Source organism: Anneissia japonica, unplaced genomic scaffold (genome assembly GCF_011630105.1).
Source record: "Anneissia japonica isolate Jap-2015-1 unplaced genomic scaffold, ASM1163010v1 scaffold685_len2926416_cov193, whole genome shotgun sequence".
Taxonomy (NCBI): Eukaryota; Metazoa; Echinodermata; class Crinoidea; order Comatulida; family Comatulidae; genus Anneissia; species Anneissia japonica.
In genome coordinates, this window is record NW_022692922.1 from 1427568 (window position 1) to 1444072 (window position 16505).

At 33.7% G+C, this 16505-nt stretch overlaps 1 protein-coding gene across 1 annotated transcript in view; it reads left to right on the forward strand.

Annotated features, from left to right (window-relative positions):
- Window positions 1-14539, forward strand: part of LOC117100473 (multidrug resistance-associated protein 5-like) — a 31612-nt gene extending 17073 nt beyond the window's left edge. The window contains exons 11-25 of the mRNA XM_033240175.1: window positions 1923-2189; window positions 2844-3113; window positions 3573-4107; window positions 4722-4909; window positions 5440-5586; window positions 5987-6116; window positions 7189-7471; window positions 8076-8262; window positions 8741-8830; window positions 9030-9219; window positions 9844-10003; window positions 10656-10734; window positions 11994-12107; window positions 12762-12926; window positions 13297-14539. Of these exons, the coding sequence (XP_033096066.1) occupies window positions 1923-2189; window positions 2844-3113; window positions 3573-4107; window positions 4722-4909; window positions 5440-5586; window positions 5987-6116; window positions 7189-7471; window positions 8076-8262; window positions 8741-8830; window positions 9030-9219; window positions 9844-10003; window positions 10656-10734; window positions 11994-12107; window positions 12762-12926; window positions 13297-13398 (2907 nt within the window). The 3' untranslated portion in view covers window positions 13399-14539. The remainder of the gene's footprint in view (window positions 1-1922; window positions 2190-2843; window positions 3114-3572; window positions 4108-4721; window positions 4910-5439; window positions 5587-5986; window positions 6117-7188; window positions 7472-8075; window positions 8263-8740; window positions 8831-9029; window positions 9220-9843; window positions 10004-10655; window positions 10735-11993; window positions 12108-12761; window positions 12927-13296) is intronic.
- Window positions 14540-16505: the final 1966 nt, after the last annotated feature.

The window sequence follows — 16505 nt, forward strand, 5'->3', positions numbered from 1 at the left end:
ATGTCTGCATCACATAGTGCATGCTTGTATCATGTGATACACAGTATTCATGAATCATTTGATATCACATACACAAATGATGCATATGCAAAAATTACATGATGCATGCACATATATGCATACATGCATACATGCATTGTATGGATGTGTATTTTTTCTGCATTAATTGAGGTCCTGAATGTTCACTCATTTTAAACTCAAATTAATATATCTAGCATAATACCCTCACGCAGTCACCTACGCTAATTCATGTTCTGCAATCATTTTCAATATACTTCTGATTATTATTTAATACTGACCATTTCCTGTTCAAACACTTTGGCTACGAACATCTGACAGGCAACTTCCATTAGTGCATTCATATGTTGAAAAACATTTTACCAGTCGTTATTATTTTTAATTCCATTCTTTATTTTACATTTTAAAGTGCATTAAGTTTAAACATATAAATGCATTATGTATATCAAATTCATCTTTTTAGTTATACTAATAACATTTTGTAATTTTTGTTTTTATTTTAATTCTCTAAATTTATGCAGCACTTTGCACAGAAAATCCTAAGCACTCTTTATACAGTTTATGGATTCAACATAAATAGGTTAATACCTAGTAATGGGAAAAATATTAATTGATAATAACATCATGCAACATTAATATGTATATATCAAATTATGTTAACATGTGGTCATAATTGTATGTAAATTTTATTCTCTAATTGGGAATTTAAGGCAAGACCTTTTTATACCTTGTTTAGCTAACTTCAATTTTGAAAGATGGAAGGGAAAATATAAAAAATATATATTGATGAATATAAAAATGTGCTTCAGCTAATAACACAGTTTAGGCCTTCGGTACAAATCCCATTACTTTTCATAAAAGAATATGATATACGTAAACAATTATGGAACATCAAATTCTTCGCAGCAACAGGTGTGTTATTGGCGGGTGGCAGCTTCCCGAGAACAAGGTATAAAATTGTCTTGTCTGTACACAGTGTATGCTTAGCTTCTAAATCCTCCTTTTGTGTTTACTTGGCCTTTTCATAGATATATTCAACATCTTTTGGGTATGTGTTGAAAGTGCATAGAAACCTAGTATTAGGGCAAATAGAAAAATTTATTAGATTATCACTCCCGCCCGCGTCAAAACATTGATGCGGGAATAAAGAAAAACAATTTTTTTTGCCGCATCAATTATTTCACCAGCATAAAAATAACAATGACATTTTGTGACTTCAAATACATTTTCTTTAAAAACTATAAAATTAAACCAGTTTTTATACAATATTTGCTATTAGAGACCAAATATAAACAGTCTCTCCCTCATCGATAAAAACAAAAGCGAAATAATCTATTGTTCCCATTAAAAAAATTAAAAAAAAAAGCCGCCCTCCCTCATTAACTAAAAAAAAAAAAAGTGATAATCTAACAATTTTTTCTATGTGCCCTTATGTGCTATACCATTACCATATTGTCTGTGTGTAAAAATAATCCTACAAAATTAAATTTCAAAGTATTAACTTGCCAAATTTAAGTTATAACGTTGATCTTGATAATTCACAGATTGATCACAGGCAATTTTATATTTATGCATCTGTATTGGAGATAAAAAAAAATACAATCTTATTCAAAATTTGAAAATGAAGCAAATGACTTTGCTATTTTGAATATTAATTTCAATGTAGACAATATATCTTACGAACAGTGCTTGCTATTGCAAAAATTGATGTTGTTTTGGTAACTGACATGCATAAGAATGTAGGATAGATATTGAGTGATGTTAGGTTTGAAAGTAACTTCTTGCTGTTGTCATGTTTCCTCAAATTCATGATAACAGAAGGATAATGTGTGTTTGACCCAACAACATGCTTAGTATCTATATCCTGCTACTATACATTCAAATAATAATATTCTCAAAATACATATCCATTTGCTGATGCTGTTGTCATAAAAAATGCAACGTTTGCATGGGATCGAGAAACATATGTGTCCAAATATGAGGAACAATTGAAAGCCAAATCTGGTAGAAGAAACTCAAAAATAATGCAAATGATCGGAAGAAGGAATTCCAAAACAAAAATTGCAAAGAATTCAACTGTCAGTAATGGAGGTGAAAGCTCATTTCTCATGCAAAATAAAAACGAAGAATTTGTGAAAATTCTTTTTAATATTGATCTTAAAATTAAAAAGGTTTGTTGAGAAAATGTTATTTTTTAGTGATAAAAATAAATAATGTGTATTTTATTTGTACAAGTTGTTATCTTAAAGGAAAAATAATTCCTATTCTTAAATTGTATTTTTCTGTAGAGTAGGCCTATGCCATTCCAGTCTCTCCTTATTTAATTTTGTTCATAATATTACAGTAATCGTGAAGTAATTGTGAAATATATATGAATCACTGGAAAAAATGGGGGTTCATATCTGGAAAGAAAGGCGCTATAAGAGTAAACAAAAATAAATATAAAATAAAAAAAGTTATGCCCAGCAAAGAATTTGAACCCATGTTTTATGTTTGAGAGTCTTAACCACAGCCACTTCATCAACTGCTCAATACATATTAGTTAGTGTATTCAATACATATTGGTTATTGTATTCAATACATAATAGTTAATGTATTTGTAAAGCCGGACAGTCAATGCATCGTCTGACGGTCGTACGCCCATCGGCGACGAATCCAACCCTGTTCCCAGTGAGCACTAGACAACGTAAAAAATTGTCTGCTGATTTTCAGTAGCAGTCTGAATGGATCCTCACTAAAAACGATGTGTTGCATGAATCGGGTTTTCCAACGACCATTGACCACAGTGAGTGGCCAGCTTAATTCTGATTATTTTGTTTTTATAGGGTCAACTTCTTGGGATCTGTGGCTCTGTTGGCTGTGGTAAGAGCAGTCTGCTCTCAGCCATCTTAAGTTTTGCTGTAAAAACTGAGGGCAGTGTTGCAATAGATGGGTCATTTGCTTATGTATCTCAACAGGCATGGATTATTAACGATACGCTATGCAATAATATTTTATTTGGCAAAGAAATGGATCAAGAGCGCTACAAGAAAGTGCTGTGTGCTTGTAGCCTTAAGCAGGATCTTGATATGCTTCCAAATGCAGATAAGACAGAGGTATTACTATCATCAATATCATCATAATCATCATCAATATCATCATAATCATAATCATCACCAGCATGATCATTATCATCAACATTTTTCATCACTATTATCATCATAATCATAATCATAATCACCATTATCATCTTCGTCATCATGCGTTGCATTTTTTGTCATATTGTCGCATATTCTTTGTTATTTTTGTCATCATCTACATCATCATCATCACCACCAGCATCATAATTATCCATCAACATTATTATCATCATTATCATCATCATCATCATCACCTTTATCGTCATCATGCCTTGCATTTTTGGCATATTTTAGTTTTATTTTTTATAAAACAATGAACTCACCAACATATCATTTACGGCAAAGCCTGTCTATTCACATGCACTGTACAATACTCTATCTCTTTAAAATCCTCTTATATAAGCTAATGGTGTTTTTTTTGTTTAATTATTTCAGATTGGGGAGAGAGGAATCAACCTTAGTGGTGGTCAAAAACAGCGTATAAGTCTAGCGAGGGCGCTGTATGCTAACTGCGATATATATCTATTGGATGATCCTTTAAGTGCTGTTGACGGCCATGTAGGACAGCACATTTTTAACCATTGCATACTAAAAGCTTTAAAAGAAAAAACTGTTATTTTTGTTACTCATCAACTGCAGTATTTGAACCGTTGTGATGATGTTATTCTCCTGAAAGATGGATACATTATAGAACATGGGACTCATGCGGAGCTGATGTCTCATGAGGGAGATTACGCAAACCTTATTCAGACATTTTATAGTGAGCATAAGGATGATAAATCTATTACAGAGTCTGAAGCGGAGCTTACGGATGAGGAAGAAGAGTTAAAGGAAATTGATGTGAAGCTTAAAGTTGACGATTTATCCGACTTGCAGGACGTATGTCCTAAGGACCTATCTGCCAATGATGTACCATTGAACAAGTCCATGCAATCTCTTTACGAGTCAGAAGAACAGGTCCACAGAGATGGTGAGTTATAGATTACCTTAATGATACCCTTATTATTTAACAAAATTTGTCATCACTGCCACCAATGCTTCTGCCACAAAGAGAGGTGTGGAACAATGTGAAGATGTCAAATTTTGCTTGAACAGTAAAGATAATGCCAACAACTCAAACAGCTAATTTTTATATTTTATGATAGCATGAACATGTCTGAGTTACTGTACTTTATTATTTGATGATAGATCTTTATATGTTTCCAAATGCAGAAAAGGCAGAGGTACTTCTATCTCTGAAAGTCTGCAAGGAAGCAAATGATTCCTTCCAAAGCTGTCTAGATAATCAAATGTTTTTTGACAAGAAACTGTTGTATGGCCATATATAGTCATGGTGTGCCTATATATGGTTATGATGTTATGTCATGGGCTTTACACAAAGTTATGTCATGTACAAAAGCTCAAAAGGCCTACAGTGTCTATCAAAGGAGTAACCTAACATTGATACTCAATACTGATTGGTCGACTGTTTTTATGGTAGGTATAATGTGTTGGTGGCTCAGTCCTTCCAGTAAATCTAGTGTTTAGTAACAATTTATACAGTAATTGTATCTAATACTATTTGCTTTGTTTTCTTCTTCTAAGGTAAATTAATTCAAGAAGAACAGAAGAGTGAGGGTGCTGTTGGACTTCAAACATACAAGGCTTATGTCAAAGCAAGTGGCGGGTACTGTGTGGCATGTATTGTCCTGTTGGTGTTCACTGCGACAATTGGATGTTCTGTATTTAGCAACTGGTGGCTAAGTTTCTGGCTACACCAGGGAAGTGGAGAGGTGTGCCATATAGTTTTTTTTGATGAATAAATAATAAAACATTTAATAATCATTGAATACAGATCTCCCTCAAATTAAAGACCTTTTTTTAAGGCTCAAACATAGCATGAACTACTTCACAGCCTATGAACCTGCACAAAGCTGGCCAAGACAGGTCTTCTAACCATAAAAACCTTATTGGAAACTGTTGGTCCAAACCATCTTTTCAAAATGTGATGTAAAGCCTTTTTTCCACTAGGCGAATCGAAAGCGTCGGCCTATGCGCTTTCGCATTTCTATTTTTGCAAAGCGAAAAAATGCGCAACCACTCAGAGCACAGGAAGTTAACCGACGCTTTGATTCGCACGAATAGATTCGCCTAGTGGAAAACATTGCCCTAGAAAATGAGAGTAAATAATCCTCATTTATGTGACCAAAGGTTTACATGAATTTTTGCCAATTTGTTACCTCCCTGACAGAGGTAATCCCTTTGTAATTATTCCTGTTTTTATTTCTTGTTTCCTAATATATATCTAATATTTAATTTATAGAATCATGACAACTCCACTGATATTGATGATGACCATGTAGGAAGTATAACTGACAATCCGGATAATCTGTTTTACCAGACAGTGTACATGATGTCAGCTGTAGCTTTCATTCTGTTGACCTGCCTGCGCAGTTTCATTTATACTAATGTAAGTACAATATGGGTGAGTTTTAATGGTTTCTTACTGAATTATTACAATGCTGTGGAACTCTATTATTGTGTTGTTGATTTATAACCTTTTATCCATTTTAAACAATTGTGTCGTTTTCATAACTGTAAAAACAAGCAATGAAATTTCCTTTTTTGTGGCTGAATAAATTTGACTTTGAATTTGATATTAAGACTTTTTTTAAGTCAAAATTAAAAAATAAATGATTAAAACATAACTGAATATGTTAGAATTCTTTAGTAAATGATTAATAATTACATCATTTATTAACAAATGAAGCTTATGGAAAATAATTTGATAAGTTATCAATAATATTTTGTAGTAAGTTATTGAACATTGAAAAGTCACTTTATAACATTATTTGTTTAAACATCCGTAGATTACGTTAAGGGCATCCTCTCAAATGCATGACACTGTATTCAAACAAGTTGTGTCTTGTCCAATGAGCTTCTTTGATACAACACCACTAGGCAGAATTCTCAACCGTTTCTCCAAAGATTTGGATGAAGGTAGGTATAGTGTACATTGAGTTCAGGGGTGGCGCCAGGACAGGGGTGGAGGAACGATGTCCCGTCCAAAAAAGGGGGCGTGGTCGGACGTTGCTTAAAACCTCTAGAAAGTGTTCCTGGGGGCCCAAAAGAATGAAGATTGAGGGGTTTCAAAGGCTTATTTAATCTACTAATATGTAGAAAATACTAATACATATTTTTTTGTCTCCGACAAATTTTAGTTTTTCTCTCCGACGGTGGTGGGGGGGGGGGAATATATTATTATCATGCCCACGTTGTCCATATATTGATATATGATATCACCATAACTACAGTATATATGGTCAGGATGATGTCATCATATCTATAAATGAGTATGATATGACATCATGCCCATATATGGTAAAATCAAACAAATTTGTCACAGAAAACTTGATAATGTGCACTGAGAGCTTAAGAATCCTAGAGTACTAACTTAAGAATCCTAGAGTACTAACTTAAGAATCCTAGAGTACTAACTTAAGAATCCTAGAGTACTAACTTAAGAATCCTAGAGTACTAACTTAAGAATCCTAGAGTACTAACTTTTTGAAAATGTTGCCTCTAAAATGGACACACACCAAAAAAGAGTGCCACCATGTCAACATTGGCTGAACCATGATTACAACAGCTTTGTTCAATGCACAAATTAGTACTAAATATTAGAAAAATGGTCATATCTGACAATAATTGAACCCCTCTACACTGGTATTGGAAGGCACTAAGTATCTTAATCACCATGTTGCAGCTCCACTCTAAATTTATTAAGGATATTAAATGAATTATAATTATTAGTGTGTAAACTCTGTGCACACTACCACATTGTAAGTGAAGAATGTGTGTGATATTCCCATATATGGGCATGATGATGTCATACTTCATTTAAATAATGGCATATGACAGTTATTTATGTTCAAATTATTAATAATACAGTACTTAATATTGCATTAGAAAATTATTTCCAGTTTGATTTGTTGGACAATAATATTTACCTTCCTATTTCTTACAGTATTTTCACCAAAAAACTATTTTTTCTATTTTCTATTTTTGGCAGTGGATGTCAGGTTACCATTTAACATGGAATCCTTGATACAGAACAGCATCCTCATCTTCCTATCAATTGGTACCATCGTTGTAGTCTTTCCGTTGTTCCTCGTAGCAGTCGCTATCATGCTTGTCATTTTCATCATCCTTGTTAAATTCTTCAGGCATGGAATACGTGAGCTTAAGCAGTTGGATAACATTACACGTTCATTTTGGTTCTCGCATATTAACAGCACCGTACTAGGAATACCAACGATCAGGGCATTCAATAAAGGTCCAGAATACACAGCAAAGTAAGCAAGAATCATATCTGATTTGTGATTCATAATAATACAGTAGACCATTCTTTAAGACACTCCTATTAAGGGGACACTTTTTGCAGTAAATCGAGAGAAATTCCTACTCCTACTCCTACAGCCAACCTCTATTAGGAGGACACTACCAATGGTGTCCCCATATTATTTGTTCTATTGTATTTTATGTTTCATATTTTGAGGTAATTTTAGTATATGTACTGATTCTAAATATTTGAATTTACAATATATATTTTAGAATTTATAAGAATTTAGAGATATAATGTGGTAATCCAATCAAAACTTTTGTGGTGCGGACATATTTTGTCTACTATTCTGTGGACACTGTTTGGACTGTAATGCACTGCTGTAAGCTTTAGCTATCAAAAAGCACAAGAGAAAGTGCATTTGCATTAGAGTGGATGTTAGATGGGACTGCACCCACCTTTCAGATAATGCTCACAGAACTGTAGACAAAACATTTTAATGATTTACCAACAACATATGGTTTCAATGGGTTTACCAATTACAGATATATGAAGACAATATTTTGACATATAATATACAGTACTGTACATTGATATACATTTTCTTTTAACAACAGGTTTGAGAAACTTCTGGATGAACATTCTGTAGCCATGACTTTATTTTACTTGGGTAATCGTTGGCTAGCTGTTAGATTTGATATCATCACTTCCATCATGGCAGGCAGTACAGCCCTGTTTGTTGTGCTCTCTCATGGGACTGTTCCTGCTGCGCTGTCAGGCCTAGCTTTAGCATATGCTACTCAAGTGAGTTGCTTTTATCTTTTTACATTGTGTTTATTTATTATTCTTCACACAAAGAGGTGATTCAAATAAAAGTTACGTATCTTTATACCTTAGGTGTTCAGTCATTATTATTATTATTATTATTATTATTATTATTATTATTATTATTATTATTATTATTATTATTATTATTTTTATTATTATTATTATTGTTATTATTTTTATTATTATTATTATTATTATTATTTATTTGTTATTGTTGTTGTTATTCAATTGATGGTAATCCCTACAGTTGCAGATACAGGGGGATGTGTGTATGTGTGGGAGGGTTGGGGGTTAGTGCTAAGTGGTGAGCACTTTATTTGTCACCCCTGGATCCACTATTAATCTAAACACTTAATCTGTAAAGGGCCAACCAAGTAATTTCTTTTTGTGACTAAAAAAGATAGTATCGTATTCTTTAACTAGAATTGATTAAATTGTTTATGTTGGTGTATAGATGCTGGGTATATTCCAATATACAGTTCGAGTTTCATCAGAAGTTGAAGCAAGATTTACGTCAGTAGAAAGAATATTTCATTACATATATGTAAGTTATCTATTTTGAAATGTATAGGATTAATAGTAACAATATGTAAACATTAATAGATGTCAAATACCTTATACAATTTGAATTCTGTTGTCTAAATTTAAAATGAACTTGTCTCTATTCTATTGTCTAGATTATTATCATAATATGGATGTTTTGTCTAAAAAATAAACCATTTTCATTCATTGTACTTGTGCAGAATTTAGATTCAGAAGCTCCAGCAGTTGTTAAATCAAACCGTCCTTCAATAGAGTGGCCGTCCAAAGGTGCGATACAAGTGAGGGGGCTCAAGATGCGCTACCGGCCTAACTTACCTCTTGTACTTAAAGGCATAACATTCAACATTGAATCGCAAGAAAAGATAGGCATTGTTGGTAGAACAGGGTCTGGTAAGTATCAAATGCCACTTTTTCATTCAAGAAGTTTAAGCATGTATATTTATTCATAATTCATAATTTTATTTCACTCAAAACGTAATGAGTCTGGTAGGAAAAAAAGGGAACATGTCCCTGTACAAGATGCCTGCTAGAGTTTTTTATGCAATATATTCATAATAATTATCCTCATCAACTAATGGACTAATAAACAATACCTTTGTTGCATTTTTTCTTTTCATAGACCCTTAAATTGGCTGGTAATCAATTTAAGGATAATTGTAATAGGACATCTGTAAATCATCAAAACCATCTGCATCTGTTCTAGAGCAATCCCAGACCTCTACCTAGGTGACGTGAACAAAGTAGCAGGTTTCAAATTTTCCCTGCCGTAGACAAATGGGTGCTCAGAGCCTTCGACCAAGATAGTGGCCCTAAGAGGCAGTGCATGCCACTCCAAATATGTGAATGAATACATCAATAAAAGAAACAACTAAAACAAATGAATCATTCTAATTCTATGAAGGTCATTGATTTATACTTATACTACAGTTCATAGTAAAACATAAAACTGCCCAACAATATTAATTGTTAAATTTTTATAATAATCATAATTAAATATGTGTTTTTATTGTCAAGGTAAATCATCAATAGGGGTTTCTTTATTTCGACTGGTGGAGAAATCTGCCGGCAGTATATTCATTGATGATGTTGATATCTCCAAAATTGGTCTTGAAGATCTTCGTTCTAAGCTTTCCATCATACCGCAAGATCCTGTGCTATTTGTTGGAACTATTAGGTAAGATGAATTATTATTCAAATATTCTATAATCTTGTTTGTGTCTGTTATATTCTTTCACAAGCCTGCAAGTGGCGATTAATTGATTAATTGGTTTTTGGAATGTATACAAATTTTTTTTAAATAATATAAAGTTGAATCGAGTATGACCTCATATCATTTATTTATTGTTATACAGTACTATCTGTTGTGAAATCTTAAAAAATAAAAAAAAAATGTGATACAAAAAAGAAAAGATAAAAACATTTTTACAATGAATTCTTCATATAAAACCTTGAATTGTAGACTATCACGTAGGTTTCTAAAAACAGTTCTAGAACATTCAGAACTGTAGTAAATATTGAGTCTGTCATGCAATAGGTTTGCTTGTCATAGATTACACCAGGTTTGCTAAAAACTTACACAAGGTATGCTATTAAATTATGCTTTTTTTTGTTGTATGTAATACATACCCAAAAGACTTTTTTGAAAAATATCTAATAACAGCAGAGTACTAGGGACGCATGAGAGGAAGAAACACTTTTTACTTTTACTAATGTTTGTAGAAAGAAGTCTATTTTCTTAATTCAAAATTTACAGTAGTTATCTACAATGGTATCTGTTAGAATTGTGTGATATTCATAAGACAGTAAATCAATCCTTGTTTTTATAGGTATAACCTTGATCCTTTTTGCCAATACTCAGATGCACAACTATGGCGTGCACTTGAAAGGACTTATATGAAAGATACCGTAAGTAATTATTAATACCTTATTTGGTGAAGGTAATCCATCTAGCAAAGTTGACCATGTGGGCCCTTGATGCTCAATAACTTCCCCCTTTGTTACCCTTCTCAAAAGGTGTTATTATTGGTTGTTGGAAAAATCGTAACAGGCTTTGTCAGGATTTAGTGCAATTTAGCTTAGTCAACTAAACTGGTGGTAGCCACTCTGTGTGTGCTGAACCATGGAGATCTCAAAATAACCTTGATCTCTTGTTCAATTCCGATTACTGCTGTCCTCTGTGGGTTTAAAATGTAAACATTATTATTATTACTAGAAATTGCAAATTGCAAGTGAAGTGCTGCGAAGTATAACTGCATATAAATGTTCTTCGAACAAAATTATTTTTGCGAGTCAAGTGAAAATAATGAATAATTAAACTATAACAAATAATATGAGACACGACCCATTGTCTATATTAGAACATTTCTCATTGGGTAACAAAGTCGTAATTTTTCATTTTTGTCAAAAAGTGTCTATAGTGGTGAATTATGGTTTAGGTTTTTTTTTAATAAAGTTTCAAAATTTCTATGTATGTGGAAAATGTAGTTGATTACCAAAGGTTAACAATTTTTATTTTGAAGACTGCATGGTCTAGTAAGTGTACATTTTTTTATGGGGCAAGTTTCCAAGGGCGGGTTTTTTAGGGGCGAGTTGACTGCCAAAGAGTGTTGCCAAAGTGCGAGCCAGCGTGTTATTTGATCACAAGTGCGAGACATCACAAGTGTGAGCCAGCGAGCCATGACGTCACGACAATAGACGTTATGTGTCACGAAGACGTTATGTGCGAGGTATCGGCTGAGATTTGTGGAGTACAATTCAAAAAACAACTATAGGTCTAATAATGAATTGTTGTGATGTTAAATAGACAATGTTAGCTATCAAGGAGCGACGTTGTTTTTCATTGGGACCTTTGTCCCTTCAAGGCTAGGCCTATACCATCCTAGCTAGTCTAGGCATAGAGTAGGATAAGGCTAGCGCGACATGCGGACGTTGGGACGTTGGTGTTGGTTAGTCTACAAACGTCGCCTAAAGTAATTGATTTTACCCGGCAGAATGAAAGAAGGAAACTCCGCTTTTCAGTCGTCTTAGGCCCTTGTTTTTTGACAAACAATGACCTTTCAGAGGTCAAATTGCTGTCAAGAATATGAATTGGCTGCTTCGCAGCAGTTATCTATTATTTTTGTTTAATTATTATGGTTTTATTTAATTATTATTGATTATTTCAGATTAAGGGTTTAGACAAGCAATTACAGTCAACTGTTGTGGAAAATGGTGAGAATTTCTCTGTTGGTGAGAGGCAGCTGTTGTGTATGGCAAGAGCTTTATTAAGGAACAGTAAGGTAATACTGGACTTGCATTATTTCATCCATAACAAACTGCTCATCATTTAGGACACTCAGAAGTCTGTTACCAAGAGTTTGGAAGCAGGTTTACCAGTTGTGATTATGTTTTTTAAGCAAAGATTCATGACAAATAGGTGATGAAATAAATTTAATTGTCATTAAAGTATTGTCATTAACTCAATATGTCCACCTCCTAACTATATAAATTGTGTTACAGAAAGAAAACATTTTTAACACTGAACAGTAAAGAATATTCAGATGGTTCGGTTTTGAGAAAAAAAAAAGGTATATTATAAGGATTAAAACTAAGAACCTGGGATCAAGAAGTGAACAAAGAAACAACCGAACCACTGCTGTACATGAGCGTTGGCTGGAAGGTAAAGGAGGGGGTGTGGATTCACCTCTCTCTTCCCACGGAAGCAAATTAATTTACTGTGTGCGTTAAAATACTAAAAATCTCTATTAGGTTTTTATTGAAATATGCATTCAGTTTCACATTTTGGGATACAGATGTACGCTGTGTTGAAGAATACAAACTATGCGATAATATGTCGTCGTGTCGTTATCTTGTCTAGTGTAAATCTAGCTTAAGTTGATTGTCTCCATGCTCTAGTAATATTAATATCGGTAGTTTGTTGTCCCTTTTTCCAGATATTGATACTTGATGAGGCAACTGCTGCCATTGATACAGAGACTGATAACTTAGTCCAGGCAACAATACGTGAATCATTTAAGGATTGCACTATGTTGACTATAGCCCACAGACTCAACACTATCCTCGACTGCGACAAGATAATGGTGCTAAGTGATGGCAAGGTAATTATAAATTTAGTGTTTTAAGTACAGTATAATGATGATGATGATAATTATTGTTATGATGATGAATGATGATAAAAATGATAAGGGGTGATGGTAGTGATGGCAAGGTAAGTATGTATTTATTGTTTTAATTAAGATGGTGATTTGGAAAGTGGTGATGACAGGGATGATGATTGTGATGGTGAGGATAAAAGTATTCATGTGGGGATGGAAGTGGTGCCAACGGTGGACCGAAAGGGCAAATTTCTGGAGCCTCCACTGCCAGTGAGGGCATTGGCTGTGGTAAAGGTGACGATGATGATGACTAATGACAGTGATGATGGTAGTGATATGTATAAAATTATATGTTATCGTCTTTTCTTTACAGGTTATTGAGTTTGACAAGCCGTCAGCTCTCCTTTCCGATGAAAACAGTACGTTTAGTGAAATGATGATTGCTGCACAGAGTCAAGAACAAAATGAGCAATAGTACTAATATATAAATACAATTCAATTATATAAATTTTGTTTGTGGCAGCTGTTTGTGTTGATAATTTTATATTTGTTAAATGTATAATGCAGTTTCATGGTCACAGCAATTTAAAGAAAAAGAGGTTTTATAAAAGTAGTGTTCTTAAAAATGAGATGGAAATGTTATTCATGGTAATGAAATGCTAAATAGTCCCTTCTGTCATCCCTGTATTTAAGATATCCTAAATAATGCTTAAGTTTGTTTTTAAAAGTCGTAAATGGATAAGAATGATATTAATTCAATTTATCAAATGTGTCTTCATAATTGTTATGATTAAAACAAATTAAATTCTAATATTTTCATTAGCAATTGTCAACAGATTTCAAATAAATAGAATTAAAAATCAATTAATTAGGCCAAACACCCAAGAAAATTCAATTGAAAAGTGAGTGGATTCAACTAAACGCATTAAGTCCAGTTAATCAAAGTGGTACCAATTTATTAATTTAATAATTTTATTATACATGTTACACTTATTGTAATTCCAAGCACATTCTAAATAACTAGAGTTGGTTTCAGGAAATATATATTATGACTTTTAAAATTTCTATTGAAAAAATGTAATACAATAATCTTGTTGTATAGGTGCTACCATGTTAATTATTTGTAAAGTTGTTCACTCACTGTTTGTATACATTTAAACAATAGATGACATCGTTTAAATTATTCTTAATTGAGTGTTGTTATTAGTAATGGTTACAGTATTGTATTATAATTTGAAGTAAAAGTATCTTTTTTCTACCATCATGTTTTAAATTGTAAAGCAGTAAAGTACACAATTGGTATAAGTGTTGCTTCCTGTGTACTCATGTTTGCCATTATTTACAAGTTGTCATATCGGCGTTTAAAACAATGACCGTGTAATGATAATGTGAAGTGCATAGAGGGCTTATCATATAAGTCTACCATCATTATTATCATTATTATTATTATCATGTGCTCTGAATCATTCTCTGTGCTACCATGAGTCAGTCTTTCATGATTTACAGTGCAAGCCTTCCAATAGAAGTAATGTGATAATGTTTTGAATGGTATTTAGCGACATCGTGAATAATGGTCTACCACAATAAATTCACGTACAGTATTTTAATAAACAAAAGTCATCCGTCTTCTTCTTTCTGTTTGTCGACTTTAATCCAGGGTTGGCCCCAGGATCCGAGGTACCCAGCATGGAGGCTGAGATCAAGGTGGGCGTGGTCGGGCGTCGCCCAAAATGTTTTGAAAGTGGTTTCAAAGGATTATTTAATCGATTTTATAGTCTACGAATTATGTAGGAAATACATGTGATTTGTTTTCTCCCTGACGAATTGTTTGGTTTTTTCCTCTGACGTTCAAGCTCTCCCCTACGGGCCTAGGCCCCTGTCTCTTATACACATCTAGATGTGTATAAGAGACAGTCGCTACCATTGCTTTAATCTCGTATAATGCATCTTGGATGAATTGAAGAACGTTAAAATTTGAACAGTATTCAATTAATGGTATAGTATTATTGGGGAAGCTTTGAGGAAAGTAAAGTACATTTATTCATTTAACTAGTATGCATGTTTTTATGAAGCTAAAATAAAGTTATTGGCCTAAATATATCAACCACACCCACGATATTTAAACCGTCTGAATTTTTTATAGCCTCATCCCCAACGAAAAATTCTGGATCGGCCCTTCTTATAGAATGGGCACTGATGCAATGCCGCATGGTACTGACGACAACATCGGGAGTCTGTGAAAGGCGGCCCCCGGGTAGTGGAGGAGGGAGAAGTGGAGAGTCCTTACCATGTGGCTGATCAAGAGAAGTGTTTATCTTACTTTAGGCCTATGTATAATTAGGTGCTGTGCTGCTTTTTTTTTTTTTGGTGTTGGATTCTTGGTGATTTCATTGATGTTCATTTTTATCAACAACGAGTGAGGGGAAGTGGTGGCGCCGGCGGAGGGGGGGGGGGACATTTTCCCTCCATTTGGACAGGCCTCTTCTAATGACTTTGTTCTTCAAAATTCAAGGATTTCCCCCTCTTGAAAACGGTAAGGTAAACTTTCTCATTACAGTAAATAGGCCTGTTATGTGTGTATACCTTAAGAAAATGAGTAGTTGCATATCGTGTTCTTTTTTCAATGAATCGGTAAGCTCCAAAGAAAAGGAGTGGGGTGGGGGGTGAATCCTAGATGACGGAAAATGAGCTTTTCCCCGACTACTGGGGTGTCTTAATTACTTTTAAGTTTTTCAAAATTCAAGGTTTCCCCTCTTAAAAACGGTCAGGTAATTTAATTGTTCCCATTGTTATTACAGTAAAGGCCTTATACACACATAACATTTTTAAAAAATGAGTAGGCCTAGTTGCATACGAATTTTCGATGAATCGGTGAATCACAAAAAGAATGGGGGGTCCGGGGGTCCTCCCCCGGGAAAAAATGAGCTTTCCCGACTTCTGGGGTGTCTTTTAATTACTTTTAAGTTCTTCAAAATTCAAGGTTTTTCCCTTTCGAAAACGGTCAGGTAATTTTTTACCATTGTTATTCAGTAAATAGGCCTTATGTGTGTATACATACATAAAAATTTAAAAAAAATGAGTAGTTGCATACGAATTCTCCATGAATCGGTGAATTCCAAAAATTTTGATTCCTAGAAGGCGGGAAATTAGTTTTCCCGACTTCTGAGGTGTCTTTTAATTACTATAAATTCTTCAAAATTTAAGGTTTTTCCCCCTTGAAAATTATTATAATGAATCAGTGAACCCAAAGAGAAAAGGGAGGTTCAGGTTCTTCTCCAGAAAATGTTGATTTCTAAATGGTTGGAAATGAGCTTTCCCGACTTTAAGTTCTTTAAAATTAAAGGTAATAATTTTTTCCCATTGTTGTTACAGTAAATAGGCCTTATGTGTACAAACATAAACAAAGTTTGAGCAAGTTGCATACGTATTTTTTTCCATGAATTGATAAATCCCAAAAAGAAAGGGGGGGGGGGTCCTGTGGTTCTTTCACGGGAAAATTTCTATTTCTAGGTGGCGGGAAATGAGCTTTCCCGACTTCTTAGGTGTCTTTTAATGACTTTTAATTTCTTCAAAATTCAAGGT